This window comes from Myxine glutinosa, chromosome 4 (genome assembly GCF_964187855.1).
Source record: "Myxine glutinosa chromosome 4, kmMyxGlut1.1, whole genome shotgun sequence".
NCBI classification, from domain to species: domain Eukaryota; kingdom Metazoa; phylum Chordata; class Myxini; order Myxiniformes; family Myxinidae; genus Myxine; species Myxine glutinosa.
In genome coordinates, this window is record NC_136264.1 from 186,805,103 (window position 1) to 186,825,590 (window position 20,488).

A 20,488-nucleotide genomic window follows, 5' to 3' on the forward strand; every position below is an offset into this window, starting at 1 on the left:
AGGCAGTTGTTTTAAAACAAATTGTGTTCTTCTGGAAAGCAAATCCAACTGAAGGCAACCTCAGATCATTCCACAAAGATAACAAAAAGTGTGTCTTCTCTCTGGAAGCCAGAGAACAACATCTGTCCAATCTCAGGAATGAGCTTTCAAACTCGTCTCCCTCCTCTAAAACTACTGCTAAAACTACTCTCCCTCCTCTAAACTAAAATTACTCCATCTACATCTCGCTGTCCGATAATATGGACCAACTTCTATCTACTCATCCAAACTCTCTCTTCCTCATATGTGATTTCAATTGTCACCATGCCAGTTGGCGAGGTGTGGGTACCTCTCTCACCAGCCATGGCTCCTCAGCAAAGGACTTCTGCGACTCACTGGGACTGACACAATCTGTCAATTTCCCAACCCGGATCTCAGTCAACGGAGCTTCTTCTCTTCTGGACTTGGTTATGACTAACTTCCCTGAAAATGTCTGCTGCTCTTCTTCTGCTCCAATCGGCTCATTTGATCATGTGCTTGTTAAAGTGGACATCTCTCTGACCATTCTCAGGGAGCCTCCTCAGCGTCGACGAGTCTGGCATTTCACTCAGGCCAACTGGCACGGTCTTCAAGCAGCCATCAATCATCTGGACTGGTCTCCCATCTCTACCGCCTCTGACATCAACTCATCCTGGGAATTCTTCCAAGTAAATTGCTCTCTCTCATGCACAGATTTATCCCATCTCGTCTTCAGTTGCAATACCCTTCCTCCCGTCCATGGCACACGGAATCTTGTGGTGAGGCTGTTGCCCAGAAACAACTTGCCTTCCTCTCCTGGAAAGCTAATCCAATGGAGGGAAATCTCATTTCCTTTCACAAAGCCCAAAACAAGTGTGTCTCCACCCTCAGGAGAGCCAGGAAACAATATCTCTCCGTTCTCAAGACCGAACTCTCTTATCTGTCTCCCTCTTCCAAATCCTGGTGGCGTCTGGTCAAATCTGTTTCTGGTGTTTGTTCCCCCACCATCCCTTCCCTCACCTCAAATGGCTGCACAGCTGACTCCGCACGTGAAAAATCCGAATGCCTCAACTCTGTGTTTGCCTCTAAATCTTGTGTCCCAAACCCATCCCTCTCTGTACCCACCGTACCCAGTCGTACCCATCTGCTCCTGGACTCTGTGTCCTTTCCTCATGGCAAGGTAGAAAAGTTTCTGTCAACCCTCGACTCTGATTCTGCAACTGGACCTGACGGCATCAGCCCACGGGTCCTAAAATCCTGTTCTTCCGCTCTTTCACTCCCTCTCTCCGTTCTCTTCACCCTCTCTTTTGCTCAACGTCATCTGCCATCAGCTTGGAAATCAGCCAACATCACCGCTTTACACAAAAAATGTGCAAAAACAGATCCTAGCAACTACAGACCAATCAGCCTTCTCCCAATTATATCAGCAAAGTCATGGAATCCATCATTGCTTCGGATATGAAATCTTTCCTCTTCTCCAATGGCTTGATCTCTGATCATCAATTTGGTTTCAGACCTGGTCACTCTGCTCTGGACATGCTGCTTGTGCTGTCTCAAAAATGGATGGAGGTCCTCAATGCCAAACAGGATATTAGAGCTGTCTCCCTTGACATATCACGTGCCTTCGATACCGTCTGGCACACCGCTCTGCTCACCAAACTCTCCTCCTTTGGTATCCATGGAAATCTCCACGCATGGCTGGCGGACTTCCTCTCTCGTCATAGTCAACGTGTGGCCCTGAATGGGTTTCTCTCATCTCCTCTTCCTGTTCAGGCTGGAGTTCCCCAAGGCAGTGTTCTGGGCCCTGTGCTTTTTCTGGTCTTCATCAATGATCTCTCCGACTCTCTTGAAAATCCTCTCTATCTCTTTGCTGATGACTCCACTCTCTGCCGCTCCATTCCTCATCCCTCAGATCGGCAGCCTCCTCGCTCTCTGCAGACCTGGAGAAAATCACAGACTGGTCAAACAAGTGGAACATGTCTTTCAATGCTGACAAATCTCACACGCTTACGATGTCTCTCCGAAAAGACCGACTGGACAACCCTCCCATCCACTTTCTGAATAATCCTCTCCAAGAAGTTCTGTCACTCAAGCATTTGGGTCTCACTATCTGCCATGATCTTTCCTGGGAAAACCACATTTCAAATCTGGCCTCCAAAGCCAGTCGCCGACTGGGCATCCTCCGTCGTGTGAAGTCCTTCCTTGGCACACCTGAGCTCCTCACCACATATAAGGCTTTCATCCGCAGCTCAATGGAATACTGTTCCCCCCTCTGGGCTGGTGCTCCTGCCTCACACCTAGCTCGTCTCACGCTGTTGAAACCAAAGCGTTCAGAATCATTGGAATCTCCCGCGATGAAGCTACCTCCGAGGGCCTGTCACTTACTCACCGCAGGCAGGTTGGTGGTCTTTCTGTCTTCTACCGACTCCTCTCCGGCCTTGCTCCTCCAGCTCTCTCTGGGCTCTGTCCCCCAAATATTCCTTCAGGTCGCACAAGATCTGCCTGCAACCCTCTAATGGTTAAACTGCCAAAATCAAGACTCTCTGCTCACCTTCACTCCTCTTTTCTCCCGCCTCTGGAACAAACTCCCTCACTCTCTTCAATCCCACTCCTCCCTCCAGGTCTTTAAAACAGCTGCTCACCACCATCTCTTATCTTCCCCCATCCAAAACCTTGATCTTTTCTACCCCCGCTAATTTCACCCCAAATCCACTTTTTTGAAATACCAACTTCTTTCCTGGAAGTCCTAGGAGTGTCCATGTGTTTTATACCTCTCACCCCCCCCCCCCCCCCATTTCCCATGCCCCCTCCCCCCAATCCCTCTCCCTCCCACACATTCCCGATGTCCCTGCTCTCAAATGTTGTGTTTATGTGCTTCCCCTTCTCTCCCCATCTTGTCCCCTGCTCCCCTTTTTATATATTTTGTTTGTTTGTCTCTTTGATATGTTTTTGTGATATATGTTAGCTCTTTCACGAGCCTCGATTCTGTATACAAAAAAAACAAAAACCTGGTGGCATCTTGTCAAGACTTGCACTCTCTGCCCTCTCTCTTGTATCTGCAAGACGCATGTGGTCCATCTGCAACTCATTCCTTGTGAAACTGCCTAAATCCAGAATTACTGCTCACCTCTACTCATTTATTCCGCTTTTTCCCACCTGTGGAACCACCCTTTAATCTTTAATACCCTTTAATCTCATACTTCCCTCCAGGTCTTCAAGACATCCAAAATCATGATCTTTTCTACACCTGTTAAACCACCCTTCACCCCTCCCAAACATTGTGATTATGTATCCATCTTGTGCACCCTTTGCGTTTTCCCTTACCCCTCATCATTACCTGCATCCCTTGTTTGCCCATCTCCATCTATTTACTCCCTCCGCCCTGCTGTTGGTGTTTCCCCTTTCTCCTGCAGTTCCCTTTGTCATGCTGTATCCCAATTTGTTCTGTGTCATAGCTCTTCTCTGAGCCTGGACCATTTGTAACATACAGACTTGGCATTTAATATGGAATATTTTTTTTGTGGGGGTGAACTTACTTTTCAAGATGTCTTAGAACCAAAAGTTCATTGGAATTATGTTGAAATTATTCTAGATTTTGTTAATGTGACCTTTAAAAGAAACAAAAACCACATTTGACGTTTCGAAACAAATAAATTGATCCTTGAAAGTGATGTAAACTGATATCGAACTCAATTCATGGACAGTACTGTGTTAAACTTCTGTGCGTTTTCCAGAAGTATCTCTTTATTTTGCACATTAGGCAAAATTTTTTTTAACAAAAACAAAAGTTAAATTACGACTGGGATTACGGACAGTAAAATGACAGTTCAGTACTTCATGTAACCCCCACGAGCATTCAGGAGAGCACGTACACGTTGAGGCATGCTGTTCACGAGATTTGCCAAGGTCTGGACAGGAATCGCTTGCCATGCAGTGCCAATAGCCTGCTGCAATTCACGCACAGAGGTCGGCTGCTGGTCCAAGTGGTCGATTTGACGCGTTAATTCTGCCCACAAGTTCTCTATCGGATTCATATCCGGGGACATGGCAGGCCACTCCATATGCTCTACACCACGGTCAGCAAGAAAGTGTTGGATCATGCGAGCACGATGAGGCCATGCATTGTCATCTTGGAAGACAAAGTTTCCTCGAAAGGCTGCACGAGCAAATGGAAGCAATGTTTCTTCCAGAATGGCCCTGTACTTGAACTGGTTCAGGTTTTCATTCAGAACAACCAGGTCAGTTTTGCCCCCTGCATGAAAAGCAGCCCAAACGGTCACCCCACCACCTCCAGCTTGGACTCTTGGCACTATACAATCTTTGTTGTAGGCTTCATGCACTTGTCTGCGCACTCGGACGCGGCCAGCTTGACGATAGACCAGAAATATAGACTCGTCACTGAAGGTCACGTGATTCCAGTGTCCTGGCTGCCATTGACGGTGCTCTCTGGCCCACTGCAATCGGCGCTGGCGGTGTTGTCTGGTCAGGCGTGGCTTTCTCAGGGGACACCTGGTACGATAGCCTGCTTGAATCAGTCGTTGGTTGACGAGCCTTCTGGATACAGGCACATTTGTCAGTTGCTGCCACTCAGCCCTAAGCCAATTAGCTGACTTGGTACGGCCATTGCGGACTAACCGGTGCAGCTGGCGATCATCCCTCCTTGTGGTTCTGCGGGGACGTCCTGGCCTCGGTATTGGAGTAGGGACACCCCTCTGAGCATTTCGTTTCAGGAGCTTTGACACCTGACCTTGAGTCATGCCATACTGCCGAGCAATAGCATGCTGTTTCATGCTGTAATTTCGTAAAGCCACCACTCTATGACAAACAGCATTGTCAAGTTGACGGACCATCTCCAGAGGAAGCGGCAATAACTTTTGGAGATGTGCAGCAGTTGTTTTCCACTAACACAGAATGCAACAACCCTTGTATACCCGACTGTGAAGCCAATCGTCAAATGCACCTGTCCGTACATTTTGCCACGCCACCTGTGATATAATCCTGTTGTTGACTTCTTGCTGCGACAGACAATCAGTGACATGGTTCTTTTAACAAATATATCACCAAAGTGTAAAAGAAACTCACCAGATTGATATACTGAGTTAAGAAAGTAAACCTAAGTCAAGAAAAAAAAAAAATTCCATATTAAATGCCAAGTCTATATATATATATATATATATATATATATATATATACACCGCACCTCCCCCCCACCCCCCAATTAAATCAATGCACCCACATCCGCGGATTCGACTTGGCAGCATTTACCAGGAACATATTCCCTGTGAATGTCGGGGTCCAACTGTATATGTATGAGAGTTACTTCGAGAGTTAGTTGGAGAGAGAGAGTTAGAGAGAGAGAGTTAGAGAGAGAGAGTTAGAGAGTTAGAGAGTTAGAGAGTTAGAGAGAGAGAGAGAGAGAGAGAGAGCGTTCGAGAGAGAGAGAGAGAGAGAGAGAGAGAGAGAGAGAGAGAGAGAGAGACAAAAGGGAAAGGGCCGGTCCACAGGAACTGATCGGCACTCTGACCATGACCGCACTGCCCTGACAAATCCAAGCAGCAGGAAAGAATGGGGAAGATTTGGCCCCTAGCCTGTGTTGGGTGGTACAACCACCACAAAGAAGAGTCTCAAAAAACGAGTTATTGACTGTCCTGTAGGAAAGTATGTGTGTCACTTTGTTTCAAAGGTGTCTTGAATCTCTAATAAACCCTCTTTTCCATTTGCTGAGGATTCAATTTCACTGATTTGTCCCTCATCTTTGCAAAATGATTTGCACACATAACATGGTTTCAAATTCATGCAAGTCTCACATCTTTACTTTGTCCCTCAGGAAGTGTAACATGGCAATCCTCTTACCCACTTCTGTGATCAACCTTTAAAAGTTCAGTCACTTAAGATCCTTCGGCTCAACATAAATCACAATCATTTTTGGCAGATCACATTTCCAAACTGGCCTCAGAAGCCAAGTGGACTTGGCAATATTGATCTGGGCAAGCCCTACTTCAGCAGTGCAGGACTCTCATTGTATCCAACAAAACATTCGAACTTCGTGCATTGGAGTCATGCTCTATCTTATGGGCAAGCACCCCTGCATCCTACCACACATTCCTGGTTGCTGTGAGTTCAAAACAAGGAAAATCCTTTGCATCACTGATAAAAAAGCCAACGCACAGGCCTTCAACTCTCCAAATGCACACAGGTAGTGACGGCTCAAATTTTTCTCGCAACTCTTCTTGTCTTGCTTCCCTGCCATTTCAGCTCACCTCTCCTAGTCAAACACATTCATCCAGCAACTTCCTCCTTGTCGACATTCCAAACTCCAGGCTCTCTGCTCACATGCATTTATTCCCTTATGCCTATGTTTTTCACCCCTTAATGTTTGTCTGTCTGTGAGCAGGATACATCAAAAAGTTGTCGACAAATTCGGATGAAATCTGGTGGACATATTGGGCATGTGACAAGGACAAATTGATCAGATTTTGGTGAAGACCCCGGTCCGGATACTATAATTTTAATCGTGATTCTTCACCATTGTGTGATCGGGATAAAAATGATATATAACATGGTATCTCAAAACGTTATGGATGGACTCGGATGAAACTTGGTGGACTTGTTTGACGAACTGTTTGACCAGGCCTGACGTTCGACTGGAGCCATTTCTGGAAGGAATTTGTAATAATTTGTTCAGGGTGCTGACAACAAGTCACATACTCGTCACAAAAGACACCATGGGATCTTTATAATACACAGCTCATGGCACCCGGCTAAATGGCCAATGGAAGGACAGTGCACTGGGGGGTTGGTGTGTTGTGTTAGTTGCACTAACACAAGTGTCCTCTCAAACTCAGTATTACTTTTCTTTTACTCCATCTCCATATCTTGCTTCTCTTTTACTCAGTCTTTCTGTCTTCTCAAAGTATTCCTATCTTTACTCAGTCTCCATGTCCTCCAAAATGATTGTGGGTCTTTATTCGGTTTAAATGCTATAAGTGAATGCAGAAAGAACATCCACCTTAACATTGAGATCTGGGACCTGGTGCTGTGTGATGGCCCTTTGTCACTGTAATAAATTAATGCTGATTTTAACCTGAATACAGACGGCATGCTGATGAGAAAGCTTTAAAGCAAGCTCTCCTGCTGATGCATAAATTACATATAATTGGAAGCAATCTCTCCTTATGCATGTTCCCAAACATCATATCCCCAGCAGCAGCCAAGAAGATCCAGGCATCGACCATCCCTTGTTTGGCCACGGCGTGTGCCATTGGCCTGGTTGTGAGGCTCCATGCGATGACGGATACCATTTCCTCAAGTAAGTCTTCATTGGCATCATGTCCCGTCAGCCTCGCCCCAAGCGTTCCGAAAAAGAACGCCTGTCAAACTTAGTATATCCACAATAATATTTAGAGGTGAAATTGATGTCGATAATCCCAAATTTCCATTGTGCATCAGAATGCGTAATAGAATTATTATTGGTGAAATTCCGAAAGTCTGAATTTAAAATGAATTTGCAAATTAACGAAGGATTTTGACAGCTCTGCTTGCCCTAAGGATGTGTAAAAGTCAACCACGAGGTGTGGACTGGCAACCTTCAGGAAGACAGCAGCACGGGCAAGGCGGATTGAGCATTTCCTACAGGTCATTAATGAGCCAGCTGGGTTTATACTGACAGTCCTGTCGTAACATGATAACGCTCGTGAGATTAGCTTGAATTCCGGCAGCTTAAAATCCAAATCCATAAAACCGCTGCCTTCAGCCAGATCTGAACCTCACGAGCATGCCGCCAGATCTCCCATTGCTAAAATATTTGAAAACAACTTCATACAAAGTCTCTTTTACAAAAATTTGAATCTGCACAATCGTTTAGAAATGCACATCATCCTTTAACGTCATTACCAGTAATGAAATCCGACAAAAATGGCTTTGCAGGAAGTCAATGGCGTATGGCTCGTAGCATGTGCGTCCGATGCACAGCCCAGAGTAAGTGACTAATGTGGAATTTGTACCTCGTACTTTATTTTCTGCTAGCCACAACTCGTGTTAATTGCAGATAAGTGTAGTTTTAACATTTCTTTCTGTACAAATCTGAGCATTACCCTGTATTTTTAGTGCATTTATCTTGTCATTACGAGTGCGACATGCACAGAAGCGAGGGCACTCGTTCCCTCTCGGCTTCGAAATTACGGCCCTGCGAGCTCTGCAGTCAAACTCCGCCATTTGTGTGACAGTCACACACGGAATGTGTCCAAGTTGGACCAATTATGCAACACCAATTGGCTGATGGCATATCAAACAGCTTTGCATCGCTCCCAAACACAATGCATTGGCATGTTATCAGGAGTTTGTTTTTTTTGTCATTATGCACAATTTGCAAATTTATTGATGACAGTTTGATTTCATAATGGAAAGAGTGAAATTTAAAAAATAGAAATGAAAACTCCAGCACAAATCCATGGCTAATTTGCATCGGACACTTGGTTCGAAATTAGCTTCAAGCCGTTTAAGAGCCAGAAGTGGTCCTGCAAAGAGCCAGTGTTAATGAGGATCAAGGATGGTTTTCATTTTTGTTTTGCTTTAAACAATTACTTATCAATTACAGTAAACGTCTGAAGCAGTAAATTCCTTTTGCAAATAACAGCGTAATATAGCGATCTCAGCACACTTTTTGATTACAATACACCAAGAAAATATGAGTATTCAAACTCCTATATATGAATCCAATACAAGTTTAAAAAAAAATCATTTTAATGCACGATTCCAGCTGTGCAATGACCTTTGAACTCTTGGAAATTTAATCGTAATGCTTGATATAACCTTAACATTTTCAGTGGAATCATCATACTATGTTGTAGTAGTAGTAGAAGTCATCATAGTATAGGAGTCGCATGTAGGAGTCGCATGTAGGAGTCGTAGTGTTGAAACGAGTCGATCTTATATTATACTAGCCGAAAGCACCCGGCGTTGCCCGGGTTCTTTTTGAATGAATTTACGACTATAATTCAGCTTTTCCTCGCGGCCGTAAAAGATTGACTACTATAATTCAGCTCAGCTTTTAATTGCGAAATGGGCCCAGCCTGGCCGAAGCGGCCTCGACCGGCCTCGCCACCTCGCCTATAACCTTTCTGAGGCCCATCCCGACATTTTATGTTTCAGAGGTTTCCTCCTATTTTTCACCGTTCAGGAGATTAGCGCGTGCAGACAAACAAACAAACAAAAACTTTCTTTTATATATATAGATTATTGCCTGTACCCAAACAATATTAGAATCGACTGCAGTTCATGACATTAGTGGTGAAACCGAATAAAATTGTTTGAGTGGGTCGCTGGATGTGAAAGACAAAAATGGAATTTCTCTCTTTCCCAAACCTCCTACAGTGAAATGACAAAGGCAGTTGCTTTGCTCAAAATAAACATCGTTGACAAAAGTAGAAAAGTCTTAATACAGCTGCCATTGACTTCCGTTTCCGGTCTTGCTGGCGAGGGTTCATTTATTCTCAGCTCTCCATGCTATCCATCGAAATCGAAGTTAAGTAATTGTTCCCATTTGTATTTTCGTTATAACTATTTATTTTATGGTGTATATATTGTCTCCCGACGAAGATTTTCGGTGCAAATCTTTCATACCTGTATTGAAAATCGTGTTAATTCGGGTCGTGTTTTGAGGCCTTGTAGTTGTACAGTGAACACTGTACAACCTTGAGGCTTTGTTTTTCTCTCAGCGGTCCGTGTTTTTGTGATCCAATAACTTTCGTTCTCTGTTTTCCCAATCTTTTCACCCCATAGCCCTCTTCCTTGTGTAAATCACAACTCAAAAAAATCCAAAAAAAAAACATTTCCTTCTCTGTTCTCATTCGTTTATTCATTCTTATTCGTTCGTTCGTTCGTTCTTCGACCACGTGTTTCTCCCCCATTTCCCCAGATAGATTGTCAAATTTCAACTCGTTATTTTATCATCCATGCGTTGTTGTTTTGATTATAGTTACTTTTGGTTTGAATTTCCTGTAACTTGTAATTATTTAATCGTGTTCTGCTCCTCGTGTGCGGCCTTGTAGTTGTACCCCCGTCGGTGTTTGTTATCTTAATCGTGTTTTGCTTGGCTCTTAGTTTTTTTCCCTTCTACCCCGAACATAATACTCTGTCTAACGTTCTAAATCCCCACCTCCCCCCCCCCCCACCTCCAAAAACCAAACAAAAAAAAAAAAAAAAAAATTTATTTTCCTTTCTCCACGTGTACTGTTGACTCATCCTGTATTTTCTGTCCAGGTGTGCTGTTCGCTCCGCCCCCATTAACTCCTTGCCATCCACCGTTTGCCCTTCACGTGACTCGTGGTGGTCCCTCTCGGCTCTCCCCCCGTTGGTATTTTTGTGCACATGAGATTGTTCACGGTTCTGTTTAAATATTATTTAAATATGTATAACCTTTCCCCTTCAGTGTTTTACTCAGTGGTATTTTACAACACGCTGTTTTTCTTCCTATTTAAAAGGCTTTTCTCAATTTCCTCTCCAACTCATTCCACCTCAAAAAAAAGAAATTCAATATCTTATACGTCTCCCTCACTACATGGTCTAAATTCACATTCATTCCATCCCTCCTCCATCATTCTGAACCGGATTGCTAACTTGAAAATCACAACAAACCCAATTTGTTTTCAATGTTCGTCTTTCATTAATCATCCACTTTCTAAACTCCCCTCTTGCCCCTCCCATCCAAATCCCTCCCCTTGCACCTACACTCCTAAACTCCCCCCTTGCCCCGCCACTCTTAAACTCCCCCCCTGCCCCTCCACTCCTGAACTCCCCCCTTGCCCTTCCACTCCTGAACTCCCCCCTTGCCCTTCCCCTCCCAAACTCCCCCTCACTCCTCCCCTTCAAAACTCCCCCCCAACCCCTCCCATTCAAATCTCCCCCCATACCATTCCTCTCCAATTCTCCCTCCTCCCCCCTCCTCCTCAAAGCTACCTCCTCCCCACTTCGTCTCCCTTCTATCTCATACCTCCACCCCCCCAACCTTCTTCTTTCCTCTGCCCCCCCCTCAAACAACCCCTCACTGTGCCTCATCCCTTCACCTTCAAAACTTTCATCCTCCTCATCCTTCCCTTTCTTGGAACTCTTCTGCAATCGCTGACACACTAACAACTGCTCTCCCTACCTCCCCCTCTCGTCCTTCATCTTACCCTACTCCTCCCCTCCCCTGTCCTGTACCCGATGCTCCCCCTCTCTCTTCATTAACGGTATGGACCTCAAACATCCTGGGCCTTCGCTCAAACCTGACTGATCTCTCCATACAGGTTGCTTCTGACAATCCAGACTTGATCTGCTTAACAGAGACTTTCCTCCTTCAAGATGTCTCTGATTCCTTAATATCTCTTCCTGGTTACTCCCTCCTCCGGTATGATAGACCTGAGCCTCGGCCTGGTGGTGGGGTGGCTATCTTTATCAAAAACTCTCTTCCTCACTCTCCTTGCACTGCCCTCTCTCCTCCTCACCCCCAGGAGTACCTCTGGCTACGGCTTCCTCTCCGCTCCCACCTTTTGTTCATATGTGTTCTGTACCGTCCCCCAAACAGTGATGACTCCATCTACATTTCACTGTCTGACAACATGGACCAACTTCTATCCACTCATCCCAACTCTCTCTTCCTCATATGTGGTGACTTCAATTGTCATCATGCCACCTGGTTGGGTGTGGGTTCCTCTCTCACCAGTCATGGCACCTCAGCAAAGGACTTCTGTGACTCACTGGGATTGACACAATCTGTCAATTTCCCGACCCGGATCTCAGCCAATGGAGTATCTTCTCTTCTAGACTTGGTTATGACTAACTTCCCTGCTAATGTCTGCTGCTCTTCTTCTGCTCCAATCGGTTCTTCTGATCATGTGCTTGTCAAAGTGGACATCTCTCTGGCCATTCTCAGAGAGCCTCCTCAGCGTCGACGAGTCTGGCATTTCACTCAGGCCGACTGGGACGGTCTTCAAGCAGCCATCAATCGTCTGGATTGGTCTCCCATCTCCACTGCCTCTGACATCAATTCTTCCTGGGAATTCTTCCAAAGCAAACTGATCTCTCTCATGCACAGATTTATCCCATCTCGCCTTCAGTTGTCTTACCCTTCCTCCCGTCCATGGTACACTGAATCTTGTGGTGAGGCAGTTGCCCTGAAACAACTTGCCTTTGCCTCTTGGAAGGCTAATCCAACTGAAGGAAATCTCAGTTCCTTCCACCAAGCTCGGAACAAGTGTGTGTCTACCCTCAGGAGTGCCAGGAAGCACTATCTCTCCTCACTCAAGAATGAACTCTCAAACCTGTCTCCTTCCTCCAAATCCTGGTGGCGTCTGGTCAAATCCGTTTCTGGTGTTTGTTCCCCCTCCATCCCCTCCCTTACCTCAAATGGCCACACAGTTGACATCGCACGTGACAAAGCCGAATGCCTCAACTCTGTGTTTGCCTCAAAATCCTTAGTCCCAAACCCATCTCTCTCTGTTCCCACCTTTCCCAGTCGAACCAAACTGCTCCTGGACTCTGTGACCTTCTCTCCTGACAAGGTGGAGGAGTTTTTGTCAAACCTCGACTCTGATTCTGCAACTGGACCAGATGGCATCAGCCCACAGGTCCTAAAATCCTGCTCTGCCGCTCTATCTCACTCTCTCTCTGTTCTTTTCACCCTATCTTTTGCTCAAGGTCATCTGCCAGCATCCTGGAAATCAGCAAACATTACCACTTTACACAAAAAAGGTGCAAAAACAGATCCTTGCAACTACAGACCAATCAGTCTGCTCCCAATTATCAGCAAAGTCATGGAATCCATCATTGCTTCGGATATGAAATCTTTCCTCTTCTCCAATGGCTTGATCTCTGATCATCAATTTGGTTTCAGACCAGGTCACTCTACTCTGGACATGCTGCTTATGCTGTCTCAACAATGGATGGAGGTCCTCAATGCCAAACAGGAAATCAGAGCTGTCTCCCTTGACATATCACGTGCCTTCGATACGGTCTGGCACCCAGCTCTGCTCACCAAACTCTCCTCCTATGGTATCCATGGAAATCTCCATGCATGGCTTGCGGACTTCCTCTCTGGTCGTAGTCAACGTGTGGCCCTGAATGGATTTCTCTCATCTCCCCTTCCCGTTCAGGCTGGAGTTCCCCAAGGCAGTGTGCTGGGCCCTGTGCTTTTTCTGGTCTTTATCAATGATCTCTCCGACTCTCTGGAAAATCCTCTGTATCTCTTTACTGATGACTCCACTCTCTGCCGCTCCATTCCTCTTCCCTCAGATAGGCAGTCTGCAGCCTCCTCACTCTCTGAAGACCTGGACAAAATCACAGACTGGTCAAACATGTGGAACATGTCTTTCAATCCTGACAAATCTCACACTCTTACTATGTCTCTCCGAAAAGATCGACTGGACAACCCTCCCATCTACTTTCTCAACAATCCTCTCCAAGAAGTTCTGTCGCTCAAGCTTTTGGGTCTCACCATCTGCCATGATCTTTCTTGGGAAAACCACATTTCCAAGCTGGCCTCCAAAGCCAGTCGCCGACTGGGCATCCTCCGTCGTGCGAAGTCCTTCCTAGGCACACCTGAGCTCCTCACCACATACAAGGCTTTCATCCGCAGCTCAATGGAATACTGTTCTCCCCTATGGTCTGGTGCTCCTGCCTCACACCTGGCTCGGCTTCACGCTGTTGAATCCAAAGCTTTCAGAATCATTGGAATCTCCCGCGATGAAGCTATCTCTGAGGGCCTTTCACTCACTCACCGCAGGCAGGTAGGTGGTCTTTCTGTCTTCTACCGACTCCTCTCTGGCCTTGCTCCCCCAGCTCTCTCTGTGCTCTGTCCCCCAAATATTCCTACAGGTCGCACAAGATCTGCCAGCCACCCTCTGATGGTTAAACTGCCGAAATCTCGGCTCTCTGCTCACCTTCACTCTTTCATTCCTCTTTTCTCCCGCCTCTGGAACAAACTCCCACACTCACTTCAATCACACTCCTCCCTCCAGGTCTTCAAAACAGCTGTTCACCACCATCTCTTATCTTCCCCCATCCAAAACCTTGATCTTTTCTACCCCCACTAATTCACCCCAGATCCACCTTGTTTGAAATTCCAACTTCTTTCCTGGAAGTCTTGGCAGTGTCCATATGTTTTATACCTCTCCCACCGCCCCCCCCCCCCCTTCACATGCCTCCCCCCCAAAGCCCTCTCCCTCCCACAGTTCTCTCGATGTCTCCATGTCTCTCGGTCCCTGCTCTCAAATGTTGTGTTTGTGTCCTTCCCCCTCTCTCCCCATCTTGTCTACCGCTCCCGATGTTATTTGTTTTGTGTGTCTGTTTGTCTTTCTGTGTGATTAATGTTCGCTCTTTCACGAGCCTCGATCTTGTATACCAAAAAAAAAAAAAAAAAAAAAATTGCTGCAAAATAACTGCATATGATGTCACTCGTTTTCTAACCAATCATAAGCTTCATTGTTAAAACTTTTTTTTAAGGTCGTTTTTTTCAACGTATTTCCTCTTAAGCCAATGCTCAATTGTCACTTGTTTAATTCAATAATTCAGATAAAGGCTGAGTATTAAGTCATTGAAAATGCATGCAAATTATTGTTGACATAAATAATTGTAGTGAATAAATGAAGTTATGTATGCACACTATCTGTCGATGCATGCTCGTTTGCACAAGTTGTGTGTGTCACGTCACGTGTGTTACACAGGCATCTCAGCACGGAGCATGCGCTCGATGACCGGAGCACCGCTCAGTGTCGGGTGCAGACACAGGTCGTTCAGCAGTTGGAGCTTCAGGTCCGACTTGCACCTTACAAGGATCTTGGATCGGTTTTTGATCCGATGGGAAATCCCAGTTTGTGGGTCTATGGGTGAAAGCTGTGGTGATAAAACCTCATCAATAACCAAATCATCTTTCGGTGCAGTTTTTGTGGTGTTTGGCATGGAGAGAAAGCGTACGTAGCAAAGGTGAAGCACGAGTGTTGAGGTGAAATGGAAATTTTTTGTAAGAATGGCAGATTGTCACAGATCTGTGCTTGTGCAGTTGGAGAAGGAGCGTGAGCGACTGCAAGCGATGATGTCACACCTGCACGTGAGGCCTACAAAGTCGCAAACCCCAAATACAGTAAGTAGTGGGCTGATTTACACATTATGTAGCACACACCATGTTCTGGACTGGCTGTTGTAAGGTTGTTTTCTTACCCAAATCAATTTTCCCAAGAGTTGTCTCATTGGCCTTGATCATTCTCCAAGAGTTTAGAATTTCGATTTCAATTGAACTTTACGTTTGATGTCATGGGTACATCGCACTTGCGGCATTTATTGCAGCATGCGGGAAATCCTTTCTGAAACATTGCAGAAGTCTTGTGGTTTCACCTTCGCACCTGAGAACTGCGTGTACCTACCTGATGTAAACCGCAGTGTACAGGAACACCTTGGTCACCTGTCCGGTGCATTATCTTTAGTGTTAGGGGAGCACTTTCCAACCACCGTAACATGTGTCGGCATGAATTTTGGATACATTTCACCCAACTCTAGTGTTTTGGCTCTTCTCAACGGCACAATTATCAGCTCACTCTCACAGCCATTTATTCTGAGTCTTTTCGGGCCTGTACACTTTTGACCCATTCATGCTTGCCTTTGGCCACCTATTTTTCATGTCCGCAAATATGGTGGTGATTTGGGCTCCCCACACTCCCTTCCTCACTCTGAGCCCTCGTATACACCTCTTCTGCTCTGTCACTCTTTTTTTCTTCCCAAACTTCTCTAACCCCCAGTTCTCCCACACTCCTATAACCTTCCTTCTCACTTCGAACATTCTCCTGTCCATCCTTACCCCCCCACACCCAATCCCAATGTGTACGATATAAATAGACGGACTCTTTCCTACTCAAATCCACCATCTAAATGGTTCCTGAGAGGATTTAGTTTCTGGCTTGACAAAGCAAACTCAAGTGATATATTGAGACCTTATACTTAGGCATTGTCTTGCTGGCTTTACTTACAAAAGAAAATGGCGGATAAGAGACGACCACCTTTCTTCCGCTCATTTGGCAAAACCAAGAGACTCTCAAAGACATCCTGTGGTGTATATTATTTTAGTTTCTGCCATCTATCAGTGGCCCCTTCGGAAAAAAAAAAATTCTCCATCATTGTTTTCGCTTCCTCGACTAATAATGTCATCTTTAATGAACTTCCTGTAGTTCATGGCAGCGAGAGTTTATGACCCTATTTAATTTATGCAATCGCATGTCCCAGTGGGACTCGGATCTTTAATGTCCACCAACAAATGCCGAAGAACGGAACCCAGTTCTACGTCCATGATGCAACAACACCAACGGTTGTGAGATGTTTTTTTGAACCTGAAATCAAGGACAGTGAGATGCAGATTTTCTCGTCAGCCTCTACAATTGTGCTCATTGGATTCGTTTGTCTTTACAATTCTCCAGTTCTTCTCCATTTCTCACATTCCTTGGGTTTTCCTTTCTCCTTTCCTAAATTGTTCTCTTCTTTTTAGGCTGTTTGGTCAAGTTTCATTGGGAATATCTTTCCCTGTTTGAATGCTCACTCATGCATGAGATAAATAGAGTAAAGAAAAACAGAAAGAGTGGGAAGGATGTGGGTTGGAAATGGGGAATCATATTCTTGGGATTACACGCGTGGGATCGCAATTTGAATTACCAATTTGGTGTGCTTTTTTTGTTTGTTTGTTTTTTGTACTTAGTCTAGGCTCATATGAGAGCTAACACATAGAACATACAATAAATGGAGGGGGATACAAGTTGGGGGGGGGGGCGAGGCGGGAAGAGGGGAGAGGGAAGTACAACAACAGTAGAGAAGAGGGACGTCAGGAGATCTGTGGAAGAGAGAGGGCTAGGGTAGGGTACATGGGATAAACAAAATGGACACTACTAGGACTTTCAGAAAAGAAAACAGGGAATTTTAAAGAGGTAGATTTGGGGTGGATTAACGGGGGTAGAAAAGATCAAGGTTTTGGATGGGGGAAGATAAGAGATGGTGGTGAACAGCTGTTTTCAAGACCTGGATGGAGGATTGGGATTAAAGAGAGTGAGGGAGTTTGTTCCAGAGGTGGGAGAAAAGAGGAATGAAGGAGTGAAGGTGAGCAGAGAGTCTTGATTTTGGCATTTTCACCAGAAGAGGGTTGCTGGCAGATCTTGTGCATCCTGCAGGAATACTTGGAGGGCACAGACAGAGCAGGCGGAGCAAGGCCAGAGAGGAGTCGGTAGAAGACAGATAGACCATAGACCTGCCTGTGGTGAGAGAGAGAAAGGCCCTCAGAATCGGCTTCATCGCGGGAGATTCCAATGATTCTGAATGCTTTGGTTTCGACCGCGTGAAGCCGAGCTAGGTGTTAGGCAGGAGCACCAGCCCAGAGGGAAGAGCAGTATTCCATTGAGCTGCGGATGACAGCTTTGGATGTGGTGAGGAGCTCAGAAGTGCCAAGGTTAGGACTTCGCACGACGGAGGATGCCCAGTCGGTGACTGGCTTTGGAGGCCAGCTTTGAAATATGGCTTTCCCAGGAAAGATCATAGCAGATAGTGGAGACCCTTTTCACATCATGGCATAGTGAGTGGCTGCAACACTTCTGAGGCATCACAGTGTGGCTTAATGTCCAGTGTCAAAAGGAAGTTGAGGGACAGCCAGCTCACTTTAAGGTCTTCTCCTAAAAGGTTACACGCTCATTAATGCAACGTACAAAACACGAGGGTGACAGTTTAAAATTGCGACATAAATCTAACAGGCAGCCTAATGGCTAGTGCACTACATCTGAACTATTCTGTCAGCCTAACAAGTAAGAAGAGTTTATAAAAATGAAATAATGGGGAGAGAGTAAACGGAATGCAGGAATGAACTGTGAGGGTTGTGTGGGGGAGTGCAATGATGAGTGGCCATTGGAGAAAAAAAACAGCGTGAAAAGGGTATTAAAAAGGATTTGGGAGAAGGGTGCTAAATTGATAAAATAATAATTAGGAAAAGTAATAGGTTGGGGAGGTTGGAAAGTCGGAGGTGGTGAAAACAAAAGAGGGCAGGGAAGTGAAGGAAGGGTGGCAGGAGAAGGGCAAACAGATCAGAGTAATGGTTAGGAAAGGTCATATTAGGAAGGTCATGGTGGCATATGTGGGAGGCAGTTTAAAATTTGGTTATGCAATAAATGAAGTGCTCCAAAAAACGAGATCCAAAATATCCTAAAAGCCTTTCAAAGTCCAAGATGATTTCTGATATGAATCTTCTGAAGGGTCATCTACATGTGACGAGAGCGAGTGGGGGAGAGAGAAAAAAAGAGTGAAAAAGAAGGTTTTTATGGAGGCGGAGGACGCTCCAAGGATCCTGCCATTTTGTGTTTGAAATACGTGTAAATCCTCCTTCACAAGGCTTTCACACTACAAATTCACCTTTAAAAGTGACTCAAGATCTCCAAACTGCATACCGGTGGATCCATTGCTCATTCAAGCAACAACCGCTTGCCGGAAGATATCTGCATTCAACAGGCCGAAGGCTTTGCGCATTCCCTTGTACAGACATTCGGGAGACAACATGAAATTATCCATTATTTCAAAATCCTAATAGTCCCAAAGAAGGATTCACGCCCCAGTAAACAAATTCTGCAATAATTCCATGTCAAATAGCCCTTAACTCCTTGCCTTAGTGAACACAGAATAGAGGTGTGATCACAGGAGCATAACCCGATCGTTAGCCGCGATTCTAATTAAGCCCTTCCAACAGCACTGACCGCCATAATTAGGTACGGGCGGTATTGTGGCGAGGGCTGATCTGTGATGGTGAGGGAATGAGGTTGTGAGTTTGAATCATATTAAGGGCTGTCCACATGATGATCCTGCCCTTTAGAAATCCCTGAAAACATCGCAAACTTTTGGGTCGTGGTCTGGATTAATGAAAGCATATTTTCTTGTCTGTGCCTCCATCAAGACAAGCATGATGGGAAAAGCAAGTCCAGACTCGATGCTTCCAAGAATGAGCGCAACCCCGCTCACCCCAGCCACGACCCCCTCATCCATTTCTCCTCTCCTCTCTCCCCATGGCACCTCGAGCCAGGCAGGAGCCAGCAGAAGGCGACACTCGGAAAAGTTTTCTTACCCTCTTATTGGTAAGTCATTGCATCACTGTGAGACTTGGCCTACATTTATTTTTATTATGCTATTTGCATTTATGTTCGTTAACTCCATTAATAACCATTTTAGTTTATCGGAAAATACAATTGATATTTCCTTTATTTTGCTTTTCTCCGATTTTTTTATTGTGGGGCACTCGGGGTAATGCAGACCCCTTAATTACCTTCCTAATCCCAGCCTGCCCTGGGCTCGATGGGCTATCGCTTTAAAGGTCTTATAAATCTGCATGGTTATTGCCATGGTTCACTGCACCCAAAATGAAAGTAGTCTATTTTTCTTTTGGCGATGGATTCCTCGGGTCCATATTACCTTGTTCGCTCCAATCCCAATATTCTACACAGTACCTAAAGATGTTTACTGGTGCACCCAGGGTTGTCAAAATGATCGTGATTGCGATTATTCATTAATAACCTTTTATGTTGTTGGCAGAAGAAATGAAACCAGATTATACTGTATTACAGGCATCAATTTGTAAGTAAAAAGGAACAAAGACCTTGGGTCTGCAACCAAGAGTTATTTGCAGAAGAAAAATGTCTTTATACACCTTTATAGCCAATTATCACTTCATCGGTAATGTACAAGATATAACATTGTTCCCAATCTATTACTAAAAGGAGAAGCCTCTGCTTGCTCTGTATCACAGCTTCTTCTAAAAGTTCTCCTGCTGTCCTAGAACAATAACAACAAGAAAAAGCAATCAGAGATTGCACACCCTCGCCAGGATGTATTTTCAGTGGTTTTAAAGGCTTTTGTGTTAAAAACAAATATGGCGACCGAACCACGTGACCGATGACGTCATAATTTTTTTCACCACCAATTTATACCCAGATGACGCTCAAGAAATTTCATCTTGATCGGATGAAGTTTTGTACTTGTCGAATTATGACATCATAATGGAGTCACCTATGACATCATCATTAACATATTTTATTCCCAATGGAGAGTTCTTTATAATGAGCCATGTCTCAATTTTTTCTATGCAGTAGTTTCAGAGATATGGAGGTGCAAGGTTTTTTCGGTTTTTCCAAGATGGCGGCCGAAACACGTGACCTATGACGTCATAATTATTTTTTTCTCCACCAATTTATACCGAGATAATGCTCAATCAATTTCATCTTGATCGGATGAAGTTATATACTTGTCGAATTATGACGGCACAATGGAGGCACCTAAGACATCATCATTAACAAATTTTATTCCCCATGAAGAGTTCTTTACAATGAGCCATGTCTCAATTATTTATATGTGGTGCTTTCGGAGTTAGAGGTGCAAATGTTTTGTTTTTCCAAGATGGCGCCCATACCACGTGAACTATGACATCATAATTATCATTAAAAAATTATACATG

The 20,488-nt window shown here is 44.9% G+C and overlaps 1 protein-coding gene across 1 annotated transcript in view; it reads left to right on the forward strand.

Annotated features, from left to right (window-relative positions):
- Positions 1-20,488, forward strand: part of LOC137425574 (forkhead box protein P4-like) — a 224,255-nt gene that overhangs the window by 149,382 nt on the left and 54,385 nt on the right. The window contains exons 8-11 of the mRNA XM_068114138.2: positions 7,202-7,306; positions 14,697-14,784; positions 15,032-15,112; positions 18,938-19,115. Coding sequence (XP_067970239.1) covers positions 7,202-7,306; positions 14,697-14,784; positions 15,032-15,112; positions 18,938-19,115 — 452 coding nt within the window. The remainder of the gene's footprint in view (positions 1-7,201; positions 7,307-14,696; positions 14,785-15,031; positions 15,113-18,937; positions 19,116-20,488) is intronic.